The sequence below is a fragment of the Lytechinus pictus genome, chromosome 11, assembly GCF_037042905.1.
Source record: "Lytechinus pictus isolate F3 Inbred chromosome 11, Lp3.0, whole genome shotgun sequence".
In the NCBI taxonomy this organism is placed as follows: domain Eukaryota; kingdom Metazoa; phylum Echinodermata; class Echinoidea; order Temnopleuroida; family Toxopneustidae; genus Lytechinus; species Lytechinus pictus.
The window spans coordinates 22,412,012-22,435,513 of record NC_087255.1 but is presented as its reverse complement, the minus strand read 5'-3'; the positions used below and the strand labels follow the sequence as shown (position 1 = coordinate 22,435,513).

The 23,502-nt window shown below is 34.9% G+C and overlaps 1 protein-coding gene across 1 annotated transcript; it reads left to right on the top strand.

Annotated features, from left to right (window-relative positions):
- The first annotated feature begins 1,155 nt into the window (after window positions 1-1,155).
- On the top strand, window positions 1,156-22,487 carry LOC129271009 (histone-binding protein N1/N2-like). Its single transcript, XM_064107114.1, has 14 exons — window positions 1,156-2,045; window positions 2,469-2,582; window positions 3,260-3,477; window positions 5,289-5,822; window positions 7,054-7,103; window positions 9,719-9,795; window positions 10,902-11,066; window positions 13,262-13,319; window positions 14,170-14,254; window positions 15,374-15,459; window positions 15,872-16,018; window positions 17,375-17,437; window positions 19,992-20,168; window positions 21,072-22,487. The coding sequence occupies exons 1-14, from the start codon at window positions 1,969-1,971 to the stop codon at window positions 21,132-21,134; spliced, it is 1,914 nt and encodes a 637-aa protein (XP_063963184.1). The 5' UTR covers window positions 1,156-1,968; the 3' UTR covers window positions 21,135-22,487.
- The last annotated feature ends 1,015 nt before the right edge of the window (window positions 22,488-23,502 follow it).

The window sequence follows — 23,502 nt, the reverse complement described above, 5'->3', positions numbered from 1 at the left end:
AGAATAAAAAAGGTCTATATAAAGATCATGAGGCTAACGTGCGGCCCCTCAAATCTATAGACTTTGAGCAAGTTTCAAAAGGCCAAGATTTAAAATCTCTGATTCTGTATAGTTCTGAATAGATTCCCGGAATAGTTTAAATAAAAGTCAAAGTAAAGAAAGAGAGAGAAAAGAAGAGTGGTGAAAATCCATAAAGAATTATTTTAATTTGTGGTGTCACAGACGAGAAACCATTTAAATAAGGCCCCAACTACACTGAATTTCCTCATGATATTTGAAAGGGATACCGAAGGATCGCGGCCCATAGGCCTACCAAGTGGCGGACCGTGACCCGCGGAGGAGACAATGATTGGAGGGGCACTTGTTTGTGAACAATGCTGTGCCCCTCCAATGCTTTGTCTCCTCCGGGTCACGGTCCGCCACTGCCCCCCTTTTAATTCATTATTTTTTTTTATGTATAGGTATGTTGGCCCTAAAGGCGTCGTAGGGCTATCCTATAGGCCTATTTGTATATATCATCATTGAACACAGGAAAGTACTTGAGTATATACTGACAAGTAGGCCTACAGGTAAAATAGATGCTCAGTCATGAATAATATAGGCATACAATGTTTAATTTAACTTTTTTTTTACTGGGAGTACATCTGCTGTCCGATGCCAAAGCCATCACATTTCCTTTATAAGGTTAATTGTTTTGAGTTCATTATGCTTAGGTCAATCCGTGGTATAGTTTCATCTGGGTCTTCCAATAACATTATTTACATGATGTTAAAACGAAAGCTAGGCCACTAATGAATCATCCAACTTGATTATCTTTTTTATTCAAATTTTTTTTAATGGAATTTATACATGACATGCTATATAGATTTCGGGCCACTGGAGTCTCATTCTTCGACGGATTTTCATCGAATCTTCTGTGAAAGTCTTTCACCCATTTTTTCCCTTCTTCTTTTCTGCTTTTCATTCAAATCTACGTATCGTCGCGTCCGGGCATCGATCTCCCCACTAACTTAAAGGGTATATGGGCGTAAAGGGGCGTAAACGTCCCGATCCTGCGATTATTTTGATCACAAGCAAAATCTTACTTACACGTACCGGTAGGTACGAATTTCGTTCAACAGAGTTATCTGGGGGCGACTCCTTTGTTATTCCTGTAGACGATTCGAGCCCGTACATAAAACGTGCAAAACATTCATTGAAATTTTCAGGAGATCGAGTTTGTTCTATCGAAGACAATTCGTCATTCATTGTAGATCCAGGACAGACTCCCTCCTGAATCTGATATTCACATGTGTGATATCTTGGTCTTGCGACTGGGAGGGAATATTATTTTGACTTCATTGCATTGAAGTCGAAATATTAACGTTTAATTTTGTTGTTGACTTGGTCTTTGTGACGTTTTGTCGGCAAGAAACTACGCCGTGGCGTAGGCGGAGGCTAGGCTCGAGCGCCCGACTCCTAACTTAACTGTTCACGGATCCTTTCTCAGGCACGGCAGGAGTTTGGCAGTGTAGTGACAGTCAAACATATACACACTTCTAGGCCTCTGTCACTGACTCACATACACTCGCTCAGTATCAGAGAGAGCTGCATGCAGCTTATGCTTATTAATTCATGTAATTAGCCTTTTGCTTTGGACAGTGAGTGAGCTAGTAAGAGTAAAGTTAGACCTGTCATTGTCAAAGACAAAGTCAAAGCCTGATTCTGAAGAAAACAGAAGGGGTAACTGTAAGCTGGGGACATCTTTCTGCTTCTTCGAATGTATGACAGTATCGTCGGCAGGTGGTCATCTTGACAAACTCCAACTCGAGTCTTCAATTAAAGTTCAGAGTCGAGTCAACTGAGAAAACTTGTTCAAATCACCAGATCACTCTATCCCAATTAGGAAACGCTAAGCCTGGTTAAAGACGGTTCAGTGGGGAACATTTTTTCTTGAGCAGTCACACACAAAGTCTAGACTACACAAAAATGCTTGGGACGGAAGAAGACAAACCTGGATCAAGTTCTGCTGCTGAAATCGAAGAGGTGGAACAAGAAGATGCCGGGTGAGCTGAGCAGCATTTTTACTTTTCAAAATTGGCAATGGCATGCTTAAAAGTTGGAGTAATTTTATTAAAGATGACTTAAAGATTTTTAGCTGTCTCTTGCATTTATAAATCATCAACAGGTCAAGTTTGGCCTCGTAGTCAAGAAACTTTTATCATGTCTATAATTTTATTTAAAAATTAAATTCTAAAGGTCAAATAGAATGACTAATTATGACAAATCAGTAGGGTCTAATAAATTATTGAACATATACTAACCTCGCAATACATGTGAGTGACAAAATGATGAAGTAGCCAAATTGGACTTTGGTTTCTTGTCGTTTGTTTGGATTGATGCTTGGAGTGATATTTGATATTCAGATTTCATTTGTCAATTGAATTCTGTATGATGAGTGACCTATTACATTATTTTTCTCATTTCAGCCCTGAAGACGTTGATGCTGAAGCCTTAGAATTGATGGGCCAGGGGAAGAGGAATCTTGTGGTTGGTGACCCTCCAGCTGCTGTCCAGTGTTTCCAAGAAGCTTGTGAACTGCTGTACGATTTATCTTATTTCAGTAGATCCCCCCCCCCAAAAAAAAAAAATCAATTAAAAAAACATGGTTTATTTCTTATTTTATCTGAAAGATCATCATTATCTATTAAGCATATTAACATGAGACAAACTGACCTTTTTTGTCTGTCCAAAATTGTCACCTTCTTTCAGTTTTACATCTATAGATCTACATTTAATGATTTTTTTTTAGGAAACAAGTAATTTTTATTGATTGGTCATGTACATTATTCCAAGCCTTATAGCTGGTCTACTTAAAAAGAACAATTCCCTTGGATTGAGAAAATACTTTGATTACTGAATTCAAAGGTTGCAGAATGCACACAAATCAAAATATGAAGGAAAATATTCCTTTGAAATTCAAGAGTTGTGTTATTTTAGAGGTCTGTGATAGAATCCTAGTATTCAATTAATCTAATGATTTTAGTCTTTACTCCATTTCTTGCAGACCTACCCTTATTATTTTATACTAAATCAATTTGATTACATTAATTCTAACATTACAGAGTGAAAGTGTTATTCTTTTTAGTAGATAAATGTAACTACATTTATATCCCATTGTGTACTGAAACTGGGTGGTCCGTCATCGAATCTATGGAAAATGAAGATTTCAGAATCCATTAATTCAATCGTGTATATATCTTGCACATTTAAATTGCAGGTCATCTAAATATGGCGAGACTGCGGAGGAGTGTGGGGATGCGTACTATCAATATGGATGCTCCCTTCTTGAACTAGCGAGCATGGAGAATGGTGTACTTGGCAACGCTCTGCAGGGGGTCCCAGATGATTCAGCCGACTCGGCAGATTCCGACGAAGAAGGAGAAGGAAAGCAAAGTTGCACTGGAAGTAGGGTAGAAAGTGCAGACCAGCTAGAAGGTAAAATGGTTATTGGTATATCTTTATAGAGGATGGCTCAAGTTTATTTTTCATTGGAAATAAAGGACAGCTCATTTGCTATCTTGCATGTACATATATGGAGCATTAAAAATATTTTTAAAAGAAGCCCCGATTAATTCAATCTTTACAATTTAAATAGATAAAATGTTAGATAAAATCAACCCACTCTTTTGAAATAAAGTAATGGATAAATGCAACTGAAAGGAAAAGAGCAATGTGTAGAATTCACCCAAGATTAGATAGATTTGGATAAGTGTAGAATTAGCTGGAGGTGATAGATTACATTCCCTGGTATTTAGATGGTCAGTTTATCAATGGTCATTCACTGGGGATGATTGAATTCTACACTGTCTTGGATCATCCAATTTGAATAGGATGCCATTTGCTTTGTCTATTTAAAAGGAATCTAAAAGAATTTAAATTACAGTAATCTAAAGCGCTTATTGGGTGTGTCATTGACTTGTGAATTCAAGCTAAAGCTTCTTGAAACTATGAGCCATCTGCTTCTTTATTTAAACAATCAGTTGCTTCCATTTAGACTAGAAAATACTCTACTGAACAATAGGTTCAAACTAACAACATTTTTGCATACTTGGACAATTGTTCTCTACATCCAAAGAATTTGTCAAGTATCGTGACTAGTAAATTTATGCAAACTGGATTCTAAATAGTTCATTCATAGAAACAGCTTCATAGAAATGCCTCGTTACAAGGTACAATTACAAAGGATCTTTGTGAATTTTGATAGTCTAGTCTAGTGTACATCTACATTCAAACATTCTTTTGCTTGAATACAAGATTTTCTTGGTTTCTTTGAATGATGAGATCTGTAGTTCATGACCTTGATCTTTTCTTTGCTTGAAGTCATTCAAGCTTTTGTTAACATTCTTGCTTTCTCCTGGGCTTGTGAATTGATGAGTGCAGTTTCACTTTTAGGTGGTTAATACCTCAGTCACATTTGCTCTACGGCGGCCGTACGGCAAGTTGAAAACAGCCGTTTATCCTTTTTTTTGTACCAGCTACATATAGATAGTTTGAATAAAAATGAATAAAACTGCTGTTTTCGACTCGCTGTAAGGCCGCCGTAGGGGAAATGTGACCGAGGTATAAGCATGCAATTCTAGAATCTAACACTAATTTGTCTGATTTCACATCTTTGGGAGTGTTATGCTAAGATTTCTTTGAATGGAATGTACATGTAAGGCTTGCTGGAGAAGTTTGATGTTGAAGATTCAAATTTCTACCATGCATCCAGTACATTTTTTTTATAGATCGTGTATATCTCATTTACTGATCGCAAGCCAGAAATTTGTTTCTATCTAATAGAAATAATAACTGTTAGCTACATTAATGGAGTTATTGTATATTGCCATCTGTCTTCCGATGTTATTAATCATCTTAAGATATCTTTTATCTCGGAATTTGATATTGCCTCATGACTCTATCTGTACAGGTAGTGGCTTTTGGGGAATTTTCTACTTTCAGTTTCAGTACAGTATTAATGCAAGGGTATTTATGTCAATATGATAATTGATAAAAATAGTAATGAACCAGTCATCTTTCCCCTATTGAGAAACGGAAACAAACTCAAATCAGAAATGCATTTGTCAATTTGAGTACTTAGGCCTATAAGTTTTATGCTGAAGCTAAGCACCGAAACAATAGACTTCTAATCTTCTCTGCTAAATCCAAAATTTCTAGGGCAATTGTATTTTAGAAGGTATGATCATTAAGCACAATTCCAAAATAACTTTTCCATTGTCCAAACACTTAAATTATCTCTCCTTCAGCCAAAGAACGAGAAGAAGTGATACAGCAAGTTAAAGATGCCCTGGAGGCTAATATTGAAAGTGAAGAATCGGAGAAGGAAGATAAGGAAAAGGAAGGGGAGGGGGAAGAAGATGAAAAGATGGAAGAGGGTGGGGATAACAAGAAAGAAGAAGCTACAAAGGAGAAAGACAAAAAGAAAGAAGAGGAAGGGGAGAAGAAAGATCAAGAGAAGGTAGTTGAAGAAAAGGATGAAAAAGAAGAAAAGAAGGATGAAAAGAAAGAAGCTGCAAAGAAGGAGAAAGACGAGAAGAAAGAAGAAGAGAAGAAAGATCAAGAGAAGGTAGTTGGAGAAAAGAAGGATGACAAGAAAGATGTAGAAATGGAAGTTGAAGATCAAGATGCAAAGAAAAAAGAATTAAAGCAAAATAAAGAAAAGAAGGATAAAGAAAAATCTGACAAGATGGAGACTGAAAAGAAAGATGCTGAAAAAGTAGATAAGGATGATACTTCAATGGCAGAGAAGAAAGAAGATGAAGCCAAAAGTAAAACTAAAGGTATCAAAGTATTTTCATGAGTTTAAATAAGTGTCTGTGTCAAGTTATGTAATTCACCTCTAACATCAAAATAAATGCATTCTAAATCTTGAAATCTGCTTTGTTTGGATTTGAATTATGTAACCTGTGAACTTGTGAATTAGTTTTATTTGCATGCTTGTGAAATATTGAATTATTTTAGTATACATACAATTTTTGTCTAGCCTGATTAACAGAAATCAGAATTTTGAATCTCTCATGGTGGTGTTTATTGTTTTTGTTCAAAGGTAAATTTTAATGATTATTTTGTTGGATGTGCATTTAAGCATCCCCTTTTCTGCATGAAATAGCTTTGCTTTTTGTTTTCAGTGCTTTGGCCATCTTGTGTCACTTTCTTTGAAGAATAATAGGAATGTCTTTATTTAAAGCCAAATTTCTTTGTCTGGTTTTCACTGCAAACTAACCCATTTCATCAGACTTCTATGAAAATCCGAAACTCGATCGATTAAAAAAAAGAAAGATCATTAATGCCATCTAATTTTGGGGTCATCACTCACCTACAACCTGCCCTCCTCCCCATTCGCAATATATTTCAGGGTTAACAATGGTTTGTATCTCCAAGCCATTGAATGCTTTGTAATTTCCAGTGTCACTGTACCTATGGTAGTACTTAAAATGAAAGAAATTACAATATCCATTACTTTGATATTAATAATCTTTCTTATCAAATAGTGCATTTGTGAACCTGTGATATTTGTGAAGCTTGTGTCATGTTCATTTCATCTTTCTGCTTAGTTTTCATACATTATGTTATATTATTTGAAAAAGAATAATAACTACGGTAATTTTAAAGTAGTAAAAATGTGTTTTATCTCAATGTCTTGAGTATGAATATGTTACATTTTGTGTGTAAAATGAATTTTTAAAGATGATTGATTTTTACGAATGTTGATTTCAGAAAAATGTCTATTACCAACTTTTTTTTACACCTATACATGTATCTGTTTATTTTAAATGCTTACTCTTAAATCTTCAATTCGCAGGCATACTTGTCATGTTTATTTTATGTTTTATCAAGAAAAATGGATACCTAAACTTGAAAAAAAAATTAATTGAATTTTGACATTTAGTGGAACCTTTCACAATTTCTCATAGCCCCATGTTCCATACACTTCTTGTAATGGAATTAAGAAGCTATTGTAGTCGTACGTATTTAGTAACAGGACACAAACTACTATTTTTCATGCTACAGATGATGACGAAGATGAGGAAGCTGCTGGACCCTCTGCAGATGGTGAACAGGTGAGTCAGGATATATACTGGTAATTCCTCAGAAATGAAATTCTTAGGCTAGTATTATGAACTTGAGTATAAATTAAACCTTGGTTTAAAGTTGTGGTTTAACTATGGAGAGCCAATCAGGGCACAAATCCCTAACAGTACAGATCCAATTTATTAACTCATTTGACATCTCAAATTGTTCATAATTGTCTGGAAATGATAACTGAAGAATTTTGAATTATTATTTTTTCATTATAAAAGCAAAAGGAAACAAAATAGTAAACATATGAAATATACAATTTTCAAATTTTTGGCTCCCCATAATTCAGAATACAGGCCTAAATATCTTGGAAATATAACAACCTGTGGTAGTTAATACATAAATAATCCAACCTATAATTCAGTATAGGACACATTTCTTTATTACAGCCTGAATGGGGACGTGATTAAAAGAGCACCAGAAAAAAAATCTTTCAAGCCCAATGATAGGTATTGATGTTAATCAATCTGGCAGTGATGGCCTGGGATTATTTTGATTTTGGCAATGGCCAGGGCTAAACTTAATCCAAGACCGTGGCTTCTGATGTAGGGACAGTGATTTTCCGTTTAAAAAAATTGCCTTTTCCGTTTCAGAAAATCTCAAATTCTGTTTCAGCATGTCAGAAAACGGAAATTCCGTTTCCCCATAGACTTTGTACACACGGAAAAGTGACAATTCCGTTTACACATTGAATCGCACTGGTCAAAATTTGTATCTGCTACTGTACCAACAACACAATAGAATCCGTTCTAATCGGATCTATGCGGGTGCATAAAATATTTTTACAAACCCATTTAGCATGCATACATCCTCACCTTTCACATTATTAGCATTATTTCATGGTAAAATGATATTTCATCGATAATTTTGGGGTTTTTTGGACATCGTTATCATCAGTCAACGGCTTTTGCCAATCCGCCATCTTGGATTTTAAGACCACGATATCGTGCTGTTACATCTTCAAACGTAGAGGGCAGCAACACACGACCGTGTAGTTGAACGATATGTGTGCATGAAGCCCAACCCGGCCGGCCGCGCCGGGTACGGGACGGGTGCGGGGTACAATCGAGTGTGCTGATGTCGAGTGCAGTCACGATGTGTGAATTGTCATGATAGTAGCGAAGAGAGATCGTGTTTTATGGGGTTTTGTGGCCATTTAATATTCTCATTTTGTTGTGATTTTGGAGTAATTTCTGTTGCTATTCTGTGTATTTTGAGGGAAAATACGTTTTCCGTGATTTTCCGTTTGAAATGCCACTTTCCGTTTCAAAAGGCCCTTTCCGTGAATTCCGTCCGTTTTCCGCGATCGCGGAAAATCACTGTCCCTACTGATGCCCTCAGAAATGGCTTTGATGCCATTCCAAATATTTGTAGGCCAAAATAAGTTCCCCTTTTGGCCTGTGTCCATTGTTCCCAATGGTTATCCAGGTCATGTATCCCAATGGAAAGTAATAATAATAAATAATAATAGAGTATTTCTTAAGCGCCAAATCCACATTGATTATGTGCTCAAGGCGCTGCGAAAAGGAAATAAGAGAAAAATTACACGGTACAGGAAGTGACAAAGATAAAAGAATGACAGTCATGACAATGAAAGGAAACTACTGGAAGGCAATTTTAAACAAATGGGTTTTTAGAGTAATTTTGAAATTATCGATATTTGAAATACTACGAATGGAATATGGCAACTGATTCCACAAGGATGGCCCAGCATGTGCAAATGACCGATCCCCCATGATTTCTTGGATTTAGGAACTGTAAGCAATTTTGAATCGGAAGATCGTAAACGTCGAGGAGGATTGTATGGCATCAACAAATTAACATTACATTCTGGGGCAGATCCATGGATGCAGTGAAAAACTAACAATAATAACTTCAATACAATGCGGTACTATTGATCCTTTTTTTTTTTGCTGGCCTTAGATGCTTCCTAAAGTGAGCTCTGCCTTCCGACCCTGTAAGTGCCCCTTTAAAAAAAAAGGCCTTGCCCCTATGAATTTGTTATTCAAGCCCTGTATGATACATGTTCATTATTATTATTATTCATTTCAGGGAGAAATAAACACAATACAGTAGCAAAAGTAATAGTAAAAAATAACCCATTCATGTATAAATGTAAGATTGTAAATTGAATTCTAAAAATATCAATATGGCTCAGTAATGTCAAGCTTTTTGAGTTAATTTAGTCAACAGGAACCGTCATAATCGGGGAGCTGTATAAAAGTAAACATAGTTGACTCGGCTTTGTGGTCTCCATGTTGCCTTTCTGAAGTATTCCTTTAGGAATAATAAAAGATAAAAACCTGGCTTAATTGATGCAGTTGAATCATGATCCAGTGAGTTGTATTTGCAAAGGGTAGAGCTCTGTAAAGGCAAATGCAAATCACTAAAGATATTAAGATTGCCATGAAGTGTCTGAAATACTCACAAGGAGTGGAAAATGGACTACATAAGGTATAGGTAAGTTGAACTCGGGCCTATACTTGCCCAGAACTGTTATATTTCCAATATCTGGAATGCTCTTCATTGAATGATTGATTTGATTTCTATTTTTATCAGCAGTAAGCAAAAGTTAACATTTTTTTTTGTTTTGTAGAAAGAAGATGGAGATGACATCTCAAACTTCCAATTAGCCTGGGAGATGTTGGAACTCTCCAGAGTCATCATCAGCAAGTAGGTTATTATATTTTTTTTAATTCTATTAAAGGACAATTCCACCCTAACAAAAAGTTAAATTTGAATAAAAAGAGAAAAATCCAACAAGCATAATACTGAAAATTTCATCAAAATCGGATGTAAAATAAGAAAGTTATTACATTTTAAATTTTCGCTTAATTTAACATAACAGTTATATGCACATCCTGGTCGGTATGCAAATGAGGAGACTGATGACGTCATCCACTCACTATTTCTTTTGTATTTTATTATATGAAATATGATATATTCAAATTTTCTCCTCATTGTCAAGTGAAACAACAATTAATTCCTCCCTGATCATGTGGAATTAGCATTGTTTAATACTATATAGTTCAGTCAAGTTGGTCCCTATTGCCAAATTTCTAAAAAATGAAATTGTATGATTAAAACAATAAAAAACAAGAAATAGTGAGGGACATCATCGACTGTCTCATTTGCATGTCACTGAGTTGTGCATATCACCGTTTTGTGAAAAATAAGCGAAACTTTAAAATTTCATAACTTTCTTATTTTACATCCGATTTTGATGAAACTTTCAGCGTTATTCTAGTTTGATTTTTCTCTGTTTACTCAAATCAACATTTTTCTGTGGTGGACTTGACCTTTAAAATGAACTCTTGGATTTCTGCTAGTCAAACTTAGTGGGTTTTTTTTTGTATTGTACATAACTATAGATTAATATTCAGACTTTAGTCAAACTTTATTCAATCGATCAATCATCTTAGGCAGAATCAGTTGTATAAACAAAATCTACAAAGTAACCTGGGAGGTGTTTCACAAAAATTTAAGTATGACTTGAGTCGCACTTAAATGCCTAGTTGCGTTTGGTATGAAATGCATGACTGCATTGGTCAAATCATGCCAAGAGGACGCTCACTACTATGTATCAATCAATAAGATTGCGCGTTGCATATCATGTACGCGTTGACACTTCAGTGTGACTCTAAGTCATACTTCAATCTTTGAGAAACATCCCCCACTTGAGTGACACTCTGCAACAGTTACAAACATTTGCTAGTATATACAAGAAATAAAATGAGGTTTTGTTTATTCTTTGTTTTTATTTTTCTGATTTTCTCCAGGAAAGAAGATAAAGAGAGTCAGATGAAAGTTTCTCAGATCCATCTCAAGCTGGGAGAACTAGGACTAGAAACTGAACAATACGCACAGAGTATTGTAGACTTCAATGCCTGCCTTGAGATCCAGAAGAAGTACCTGGACCCAGAAAGTAGACTCATCGCAGGGACGTATCCTTTAAAGCAGAAATGAACCAGTAGCCTAATAGGGCCAGCTTAAGTCCTCAATTAGTCTTGTAATATAGGCCCACTTGAATGATAACATACTAATTCACCACTCAAGTGCTTTTCTACCACACTTATTATGTTGCCATGTAGCAAAACAGGTTCCATGACATTTACTCCGGCGACAATTGCTCCGCTGTGAATTCCACACACAAACGGAATAACCAACGTCAACCCTTGATTTAACACGATAACCCTATCCTAAACCCAACGTGAAACCCTATTCTGACCCTAACCCTATATCTTCAATGAAATAAAGCCCGGAGCAATGTCATGTCACCGCAAAACAAGTACTTTACTCTCTAAAAACTGTTAAGTAATAATAATAATCCGCATTTATTAACACATCGGAACGACGTCTCTAAGCGCTTTACAGATATATTATTTATATATATATATATATATATGTTTAGTTTCTCTGTATGCATAAAATAATAGGCTAATTCATTCTCTGTATTTTTATTTATGATTATCTAATGAGAGACCACAAAAAGTGTTGGGTCAGTTCCCTCCCACTTTAAAGATGAATGCCATACCTGGGCTCTGTCTTACAAAGAATTGCGATTGATCCGATCAACTACAACTATAGACGGCCAGCAACATCAACATCTAAACTGCAAATTTGTTCAAAACATTTTCTAGATATGATGTAAATTCATAAATTAATTATTTTCTTGACAATTTGGCGTGTTTCGCATTTGTTACAAAGGACATTTTGCAAATTTCCTGTTGGAAAAAAATATGACACTCATTGATTTCCATAGAGTTATGACTGATTGGATCAATCGTAACTCTTTGTAAGATGGGGCCCTGGTAATGTTCTCAAAATGGGTTTTTACAGAATCCAATAAAATTACCACCCAAGTGTCTCTATGTATGAATGAAAAATATGTGCCAAATGGCTCTGGGAGAAAATGTGCAATTGCTGAGAAATGAGCAAAAAAAAGCTTGCAATTTCACCAAAATGTAATAATAATAATGATAGTTATAGTAATGATAACAAAATTTATACCCAGTAGCCACTTCAGTTCCAAAAACTGTTCTCAGGTCTTTTTCCAAGCAATATTAGTACACTGTCCCATATACATCTATGCTTTTTTCTGTTGGTGATCTTCAGATTCATCGATTTTCAGCTAAGATTTCATGATTTCACAGAATTAAGTTTATGTTAATTTACTTGATCTAGATCTATGATAATATGGTGACAATTGACCTTGATTTTTAAAGACTTTCTCATGAAATTGTTAGGTGCAACTACTCGCTTTTACCTTTAAAGGGGGAGCGAACTTCCCAACACTGTATATGCTCACTCGTTGACTGTGTGTTATAAATATATGGTTTAAAAATATACCTTTCGAGATAACTGTCAATTACACAGTGAATGAATTAGCTGTGATTTTATTTGCATAGAGAAACTAAAATATTTAAAGGGGAAAAGTACTTGTTTTGCTAATTGTTAACGTTATTATTATTTGGTATGACACTATTAATGTATCGAGCAGTTAATTGATGTTTTATTCAAGAGGGCTTATATTACAAGACTACCCTGCTTAAAATGTTGAATTATGGGAAGGGAACCTGGCCAGATTTAGATGGTGTAATTATAGCATATCTTTATGAATGCACTATCATTACTATGACCGGTCCAACAGTGTTGCCGTTATGAATACAAGTACTTGGAATCATACAAGATTTTAAGTATAACAATTTCTGTTTTATAACTGGGCTATCCTGGGCATAGTTCATGCGCAACATGAATCATGCCCAGGCAATTATGCTAGTCTACAAATTTCAAATTTCCCCCAATGTTTGGGGGAGGGATGTCAACAAACTTAACTAAAGTAGTTTATAATTCTATTCTTAGATATATGCCTTCGTTCGTATGCTATTAAATTTGATTACTTCTCCTCGAAGACCTTTGCACTAAATATCTAACTCAATGAATAGAATACTGTAATTACGTTTTTATTCATTTGCTTTGTTATATTTGTATATTCTACTTCATGAATTTTTGTAAATTGACCCTTTCAGCTTGTGCTGCTGGTCAATTTTTATGTGCATATATACCAATAAATAAATAAATAATAAATAAATAATAGAACATCAGTTTGCTAAATATATTCTTTGACCTATTGCTACAGGCATTACAACCTTGGTCTTGCTTGTTCATTTGACCAGAAGTTTGATGAATCCATAGAGGTGAGTTCTGATTTTCTTTTAAAGGTCAAGTCCACCCAAAAAAAGTTGGTTTGAATGAAAAGAGAAAAATTAAACAAGCATAACAATGAAATTTCATCTCAATCGGATGTAAAGTAAGAAAGTTATGACATATTAAAGTTTCTATTATTTTCACAAAATGGTTATATTCACACCCTGATCAGTATGCAAATGAGACTGATGACATCATCCACTCACTATTTCTTTTGTATTTCATTATATGAAATATGAAATATTCTCATCTCATTGTCATGTGCAATAATGTTTTATTCCTCCATGAACATGTGTAATCACCAATGTTTTCACATTTTGTGGTTCAAACAAGAAGGTCCTTATTGTAAATTCCGTAAAGATTGAAATTATTGGCGGTGGTGATGGTGATTTGTTACCTGATTACTAAGAAAGCATGAATGCTTGTAAGCAAGTAACCAGAGGTCTGACAGCTTACGGTCCTCTCCGAAGAACCTGGTAATGAGGATTAATGCCTTGCCAAAGGGTACTAGCGCTCCAAGCGGAAATCGAACTCGGGTCACTGGACTCCGAATCCCCTGCTCTACCGACTGAGCTATCGCGCCTCTATTCAAACAATAAAAGACAAAAGGAATAGTGAGTGACATCATCATTCATAAACTCAAAATTTTACGACTTAATCCAGAGCTGGTCTGGACCAGCGAGTTAATGAAAGCGGTATTTGACAGACAGCACTAGTCATTTCAATCTTTGGACACATTCAAAATGATTTTACAGCAGCTGTTTAATCGTGCAGTCCAAGTGTCTATTAGTATATTTGCGACAAATTCATTTAATTTTCACATTCTTTTTATTTATACAGCATTACAGAAAATCCAAACAGCTCATTGAAAAGAGACTAGAAAGTCTGGAAAAGAAAGTTTCAGAAACGGAAGGGAAAGGAAAAGGTAGGTATATTTTATTTCTTTTGTGTTTTAATTTGTTTTATTGCACTGGCTCTTTGTTCGCATTTCAAAACAATCAACAATCATCAAATTATTTTCAAACACTCTTGATTTATACCTGAGAAGCTGTTGCATTCACCTGTTACATGGTATTTCAATGGAAGAAAGTGAATCGACAGTATACAAACATACTCCAATTTGTGCATACCTTCTGAAAAAAGCTTGCCAGAGACTTGTCAGACATTGCAACAAGTGATGCATTCAAACATGATTGATAAATGAATGTATCATTACTAGGCTCCTGGGGAAGAATAAATCATAAATGAGAATCACAACAGGTGTATTGTTTATTTACATTAGACTATTTAGCTATTACTAGATTTGGCACCCATAGCTTGCCCAATGTAACAAAACTTGTTACAGTATTCAATTAACATTCTATGCTAGTATATTACAATGTCTCCATAATGGGATAAATGAATCATTTGTGTTTAGACACCACACAATCATTTAAGCATTGAATTGAAATCAAATATTGTATGCATGTTTATGGCTTGCCTGCATAACATCCTGTATGTAGGACTACTTTTTTCTGGAAGCATCATGTATGCCAGCTTTCAGAACGGCTAGAAACAAAACAAGAAATGATATCTCCAGTTTTATAATATTGGTTAAGAAGGTATTGAATATTATGTATGTAGAGTTTCGGCCAAAAATATTTTGACATGTGTGGTTGAATTCAAAGTCAAAGTTAAAAGTCAATGTATTCAAAATCGCTCCTATGTAAAAAGCAATTGTTTATAAGATAGTTCATCTTTATTCCCTTTCCAATGATGCCACTTGCATAAAATTTTGAACACCCGTTACCACGCAAGGTCCATTAGGAAATGGGAGACCTCACACATTTTGACTGAAAATGCAAAAAATAGGCATGACATATCGTGAAAATCATAAGGAACACAGTGCTAAAAATCAAAATTTTGCTTTTATGATGCCAATTACCTTAAATACCAAATACGATTTAGGATGTTGGGTGAATTGACATTTATTCAGAGTTGTAATACCTGTAAATCTTGGAAAATTATAGTGGTTGATGACAGTGTGTTTCTTTTATTTGCTCAGAAAAAGCTGATGAGAAAGACCCCATAGTTTGTGACCAGAAGGAGATTGATGAACTCAAAGAACTGCTTCCAGACATTGTTAGCAAAGTAAGTCATCCCATTCAAGAAATTAAGGGGCATTCATACACAAGGGAGTTTTTTTTTTCTTCATACTATTCACACACTGGAAATTCTTGAGATCTTGCATGAAAAAAAAAATGCTATGATGAAAATATTTATCATATTCCTGTAAGAAATTTATTGAATTCATATTACATGGCATATGAAGGAGTTGCTTGTTTGTGATGTCACAACCATAACTTAAAATATCCATAACTCTCTCATTCTTTGATGGATTTCATCAGACCTTCACCAATATTTTTTTATATTTTATGCTTTTATTAAAATCAACTTATTTTGAGGGTGAGCTTCCCCTTTAAATGATAGATTTTAAAGGTGAATGTAATTTGTGATCGACTTCTGCGTAATTATTATATTTTTTTATAATATCTGTAAAAAGCTTGAGGATGCTAAGGAGATGAAGCTTCAGGCCGTAACAAGCGACGGAGCAGGACCCAGCTCATCTTCTGGTTTTGCCGCCGGCTCCTCTTCTGGCTTTGCTCCATCAGCCTTTGCCCAGTCATCATCAGCACAGCCAATCCAGCAGGTGAGCTTATAAACCAGGGTCCTGTAACACAAAGGACAGCGATTGATCGCATACTTGATTTTCATGATTGATTGTACATTTTAGTCGATGCAATCAATTGTAAAAAAAAGTTCTACGATCATTGCTAAGCTTTGTGTTATGGGCCCCACTTCGAGGTTAGCCCATGGAGACAAATGACCTCTAATATCCCAGTGATACCACTGAAGTCTGAATTCAGACACTTTCAACATATCTTCCACCATGGAAAACACCTTTTATACTTTTTTTTTATCAAGACTAAGCAGCATCTTTGAAAGATATTTCAGAACATGGAGAAATCGTTTTTTTTTAAATCACGAGGGACCAACAAATTAACAGAGTGTTGTCATGAACAACTATTTGATATCCTTTTTAAAAGTGAATTCTTGCATATGGACCTCGTAGAACACACCACGAGCCAACATATTACTTTCATAGGACATTCCAGTTGCTTCAGTTTCATAGGTTTTTCCAGTTTATGATAATGATGATGGGTTCTTGTAAAGCGCCGGTATCCGCCTCAGCTGGGCGCTCATGGCACTTGCTCAAAAATAGGAAATATCTCACAAATTGCAATGTCTTCAAACAGTGCTTAGGATTGTCATTCAGCAACTTTAAAATAATAACAAACTGTTCTGATATAGATTTATTCCAGTTTATGCATGCAACTCTCAGCTACAAGCACCTTGTAAAAAGAACTATTCACCCACACTTTTATCATCGATCATGACATGCTCACTGTCTATAATCCAGTCTGCATAAATTGCTATATCAGACAATCCTCATTTGATGTTAATGAAGTGGGTAATATGATATCAACTGTAAGAACAACTTGTTATTATTTCAAAGTTGCTTTAATGAGGCTGTTTTAGGATCATTGATCACCGAACACAATTATCAATTTATAGGCCTGTACTCTGAAGTCGGTTAAACTAATAGCATGCTCTATCTCTGGTAAAATTATGGGAAGCTGAAAATATCTCAAGTTTGTTTGAATTATTAGTTTCTTATGTAGATTTTGGTCTTTTCCCATGAATTGAAGGTGAAGAAAACAATGTCAGTTATTATTTCTTCACAAATATGAATGTCAAGTTGGCTGTTAAATTGAACTTGTACATGTACTGTTGGAGATTTTTGTCACAGTTAGCTATCCATAGTTTAACCATAACCTTAGACCAAAGTAAGAATTAAAAACAAGTTCACAATACGGGTCATAGTGTTGAAACAAAAAAATATGTTAGTATTTATAACAACATTTCTTTGCTCTCCAACCTTATATACTTGTTAGATATAAAGTGAAAATATCAAAACATAATCCAAACTATTTTGTTTTTTCAGATTGCAGTAAAGAAAGCTGAGAGCGTGCCGGTAACAGACATCTCACATCTCGTCAGGAAAAAGGTTTGTATATAAAGAATACACAAACAGTAACCACCCCACCAACAAAATGATATTTTTTTTAATGGAAAGGTGAACTAAACTTCGGGTTATTTCTATGCAAGCTTGTTTTAGGGAGAGCTTGCATTTCTTGCTATGTTTAGACAGACAATAGAACAGGGGAGTGTTTCATGAAACTTTTATTCAGTGATTTTCACTGACTATTGTTATAAGGTACCGAAATCCTGTCATCTGATCGGCTGATGGGAAATCAGGCTGTGAAAATCAATTCTCGCTACCCCAAATAGGAACAAAAATCTCATAATGCGCGAGACGAGATAATTTTCACTCCGTCGGGTCGTCATCACCACTTCCGGTTTAGAGTCATGCTCGCGCGAGGTTCGCGATACTGAGTTTTCCACCACGCTGAAATCGATGCCAATCAGCGTAATATGTACAGAGTATAATACTTTTTATTAAATTTGGTCAGTTTTGATTCCATTTGAATTATAAATAAAAATAAAAAATATATTTCACGTGAGAATAATTTTTATTCATGTTTTTATTTGGTTATAAAAAAATCAAACAAATAATGAATATCTTAAAAGTTTGCATTTAGCGACCGGCCTGACATCACGATCGTATTCAACTAGACACTAAATATATTCAGCATTCATTTCGTTCAATTTTTCGTCGACCACAAAATGGATAAAAATCAGTTTCGGAACTTAAAAAAATCTTAACTGACAGATGAATACCGTGCAATGGAAAGCGTCAGGCAGAATTAGTGACTTTAGCAGAAAAGGCTGTAAAACTGTTAGTGAAAGAGAGGGTTGTGATCACGAACTTTCCGAGCGAAAGCTACGTTGTGTTGTTGTGCATGACGGCATTGTTGATCTAAATGGCAAATGCAGTGCGTTGGACTTCCGAACAGGAAGTTGTAATACCGAAAAAGCTATCCCATAATGCAATGCACGTTACAGGGATTTTCCCGGATCTCGGCGAAATCGCTATTTGGGGTAGCGAGAATTACTAAACTTTTCATGAAACATCCCCCGGGCAGCATTCCAGGAAATTTTGTGTCAGTTATTTGTATCTTGAAACTATTTTTGCATGCTCTTTGATAAGTGATTGTGTTCTATATTAATGATGTTGTAGATTGTTTCTCTTATTCAGTTTATTGATCATTGCATGTGCTTGATATTTAGTAGATATTTCATTTTATAGCAGTGATTTTTATTCATTAGGTTTTAAAGCCAATTTCAATATTAAATCAGTTGTGAGTTTTTTTCCCGTGAAAAGTTGAAGGCACTGGGCCTTGTCTTCATAATTAATTTTGTTATGTAATCTGCATGTGTGCCATATACTCTTCATATTTCATTCATTCATGCCTGTGATTAATCCATTAATTTTGTTAATTCTTTCCTTTCATTCTATCATCTTGTCATCTATTTGGAATAAAAAAGGGGCAAAAATAAATGTTATTAATATGTTAGTATTAAGAGAATGAAATAAATTCAATGAAATCTAATTTTCTTTGCTGTTGAATAACACTGTTCGTTGTATACAGGCAATTGTGTGATATTCTAATATCATCTTCAGTGAAAAATATTTTTGTATTCTACCTTAGTAAAATGAATACATTAAAGAAATCAGACCATATTTGACTAATTGCACCATCAAAGTCTGTAATTTTCTTGCATATAATTAGATTTTGTTTAAAATCTAATTTTCCTGGTTCTCTTGTTTCTGCTTCTATTGAAAACTATATGTCAGGATAGAATGCCTTTATATATCTGCATTAATACTTTGTCATTCAAAAACACATGTTATACTCTCCTGGTAAAGTATTTGTTAAATCACTAAATCAGGTACATTATTTGTGCCATCTCGGGATGTTACTGTTCAGGAAAAAGCTTAAATTCTGGCCCAAGCAACTTATTTTTAGAGTTCAAACAGTGGGGAAAAAAGAACACATCTCTTTTTAAAAATACAAAATGCCTCAGCCTAGGCGATTTTCAGGTTTTCTTTATTCCAAGTGGCATGACTTTTGCATTGCTGTGTTATCAATCCACCTTTTACTAGTGTGATTGTTAATATTGTTTATATTAGGCCTAAAAAAAACACAATTATGTTGCCCTCATGTACCCAAATCAGAAAGTTGGGACGGTCATTTTCTGCACTGCACAAAGAAAATTGTGCATGTGACGTGCAGTCAAACATGCTTTTCAAAAGCCATTAAATACAAATTTGAGTTAATTCTTTCCAAAACTCTAAAATTATATCACATAAACTTGCATTTGTATATATGGATTTGCTAAAAAAAAAAATTAAAAAATTAAAGAACTAGCGACCCTTTTTTTCACATTTCATGGCTGGGTCGGATGAGTGCAACATGATTTTTTATTACCATTACCGGTACTACCATTTATGATTTGCGCTTCTGATCTTAGCCATTTATTTCTTTCACCCTTCTTTATCATCCATATACTAATGCATTGTCTGTTCTGCTGTCTGGCCTTGTTCTTCATTGTATTAACTAAAAACCTGACAGAATTGTTACAAACTACCACCACAGAGAAAACCAGAGGAGACCGATGCCGCCGCAGCCGAACCCAAGAGAAGCCGACAGGATGAGAACGGTGACAAGCCAGCTGTCAATGGCTCTGGAGACTCTGCCGTTGTCAATGGCAACGGTCACATGGCTAATGGTGACATGAACGGAGACAGCAAACACTCACCGGAGAAGCCATCTGTGAGTATCAACGATGCCGTTATAAGCTTCTGAAATAGTATCATTTGATTGTCTCAGAGCAAATGTGACAGAAATTTTGGTATTCCCATGTAAAATGAATGCCAGAAAATTTGCATGTTCAGATATTATAGATTTTCAAGTTCATATCCTCTCCTAATCTGATATTTTAGAACCTGATTTGGGATGGATTTTTATTCTTAGCAAAATACTGAAATTTAAAGCCATTTCATTGTCTCAGAGCAAATGTGACAGATTTTCAGTATTTCAATTTAAAATTAATGTCAGAAAATGCAAATGCTCAGATATCATAGATTTTCATGTCCGTGAATTTGAATACCCGAAGTGTTACTCTGATACCTTAGCATGTGCAACTATCACTGGATCATGAGAAATCTTACCGGTTGAGTGCAGGCAAGCCCACCTCCATCCTAGTCGAGATTCACTATCCACATCCTTTGAACTTGAAAAACCGGAATACTGGCTTGAAGTCATGTGATTTGAAAAGCAAGGGTTTTAGATGTCAGGTGACCTTTTAAAAATCAGGTCATCATGAACTTCAGTTTATAATTTTATCGATAAATGGTTTTCATTTTCAAGGTTTTAGCATCAAAATGGCCGAAATTTACTACCCTACCATGGAGGCTTGTGCGATAATACACGGCGGGTCAAATATGGACTATGCATAAGCTATTGGTGAATTTTACTTCTGTCAAAGCAGTGACTTTGAGACAAAATTTGAGATTATCGTTAGTACCGGAAGCTACATAACATCAGCCGGGCGAGGCTGGGTACCATCGGAGTAATTATGACAACTTGCATCTATCTTTGCTTTTATCTATCATATGTTACTTCTACTATGATTTCAGTGAATTTATATCATCTGTGATTCTCTTATTTCATCAGGAGATCAAAACCAAGAAATTGGTACCGGAGGGAGAGACACCAGCTGCCATGGAAACGTCTTGAAAGATACAGGGAAAAATAGTCTCTGTACCAAGAAGGCCCCTGTAGGAAGTTGAAAACAAAAACATTCCTTGATTTCTGCTTATTTCTGAACAAACCTCAAATAATGATCATGAATATATGATTTTATTTCTCAATGCATAGACAGTGTATTTTATTTGGATACAGCAGTTATGGATCCATTATTTTTTCTATGGTATGGCTGATATTTGTCACCTAGGAAATAAATTATGAATATTATGAACACCTTATTTGAGTAGTATCCAAAGTCTCTGGAACATCTGATTTTTCATTGCATGGGCAATGAGATTTTTTTTTAGTTAGAGCGGATGCTATTAATTTTTTTTTTATGGTAAGGCTGATATTTGTCACATAAGAAATGAATTATCGATATTAAGACCACTTTATAGGAGTATCCAAAGTCACTTGAATATGTAATTTTTCCATTGCATGGGCAGTGAGATTTTATTAAAGTAAAGCAGGGGCTTTTTATTATTTCATGCTAAGGTCGATACTTCATATTGGTAATGCATTATTAATATTGAGAATACGTACAGAGATTATTACACAGGTTCTTCACGGTAAATGATGAATTGATGGTTCTTTGAGTAATATTTAACTCCTTTGGCGGGGTAATGACCACATATCATTTTGTGAAGTAACAAAGAAAGTATGTATGGATATGAGAAAGGGAGAAAAAATTCTCAAATCTTTGTTTCGTTTACACAGACTTGCAAGAAGTAGCAACAGAATGGAAGAGCCATTTATATTTTGCTAATTGCACTTTCGTAATAATTCATAAAGCATCTTTACTTTGTATGGAACCAAAGTCACCTTTTATAGCAACAATCCTAAAAAGTAGGAAAAACTTGTAAATTATTTTGTACATTTTGTATAGTTTGTGTTACATTGTATGCATCTGTTAACTGCTTTGTGTATGTGTATGTAAAATAAGCCATTGAAAATAAAGTTTTCACATTTGAAATTGTTTTGTGATAATGCTTGAAACAGAACAAGTCAATATTAATTGCTTTGAAATTTGGTTATTTAATCAGAATGACAAGAAAGAAAAAATAGTATTTTCAAGTTAAACATAATTATGTATTTGAAGATTAATAGCATTAAATGCTTTCCAAAATTGAATAGGTCAAAAAGAATTTGATATTTCAAGAAATGATGTTTGTGGCATCTATTTGTGATTTTAAACTGGAAAATGAAGAATGTATTCAGGAAACAATATTGGCTATGATTTCATAATGATAAAGTATCATTTTGTTGCATAAGTTAACCAGAATATATATCTCGATATGTTGTCTGTGTCATTTTCTATGTTGAAATAAAAACAACGTACAGAAACATTTGTGTTCTTGTGGTTTGTAAATGACTTGGTGAATAAATTAGCTTTGGCGATTCAGATGTTCAGGTGTATAACAATTTTGATTCGGCAGAGAGTTACCATGATGATGGTGATGATAGTCGTAATGATGATGATATTGGTCATTATGGTGATGAAGACCAACGTCATGTTGGTGATAGGTATGATGGTGTTAGATAGTAATTGATGATGGCGAATGCGACAATACTTGGTAATGATACTTGTGATGATAGTAATGATAATCCTGATGGGGCTGTTGATGATTATTGTGATGGTGATGAAGGTAATGGCGGTGATGACCATGATTGCTATGATTAGGCTGGTGACAGTGGTGATGATTATCATAATGACTATCATCATGTTGATGAAGATGGTGAGGATAATGATCATGATGGTTGTAATTGTGATGATCTCATTGTCAGTGATGACCATGATGGGTGGGTATGATTAGAATGGTGACGGTGATGATGATGATGGTGATGGTGATGATGATGGTGATGACGATGAACGATGATGATGATATAGAAGGTGGTGATGATGATGGTGATGCTGGTGGTGGTGGTAGTGGCAATGATGAACATGGTATAGAAGATAAGGATGGTGATGAAAATGGTGACAAATGGCGTAAAGGCTGGGAGATCTAAACTCACAAGGCCAATATATGAACATTTCCTTCTGTAGACTTTCTACACATTACTACCCAAGACCTGCAAAATGTCAGTATCAACTTAATTGGCATTTTTGTCCAGTTCTTTGAAATCATTGATAATGATTGGCTGAGTAGCACTGTTTAGGAGCCTGTAACACAAAGCTTAGCAGTGATTGTAGAACAAATTTTCATGATTGATTGCATTGACTACAATGTACAATCAATCGTAAAACTCAAGCGTACGATCAATCGTTATGCTTTGTGTTATGGAGCCCTGGGTTCCGTGTCCTAAAGATTTGAAAATAATAATAATAATAATAATAATGCTCAATTCTTGTATAGCGCAT

Coding starts and splice junctions, on each gene's coding strand:
- LOC129271009 (XM_064107114.1), top strand. CDS start 1,969: ATGCTTGGGACGGAAGAAGACAAACCTGGATCAAGTTCTGCTGCTGAA. Junction 2,046..2,468: donor GTGGAACAAGAAGATGCCGG/GTGAGCTGAGCA, acceptor TTCTCATTTCAG/CCCTGAAGACGTTGATGCTG. Junction 3,478..5,288: donor AAGTGCAGACCAGCTAGAAG/GTAAAATGGTTA, acceptor TCTCTCCTTCAG/CCAAAGAACGAGAAGAAGTG.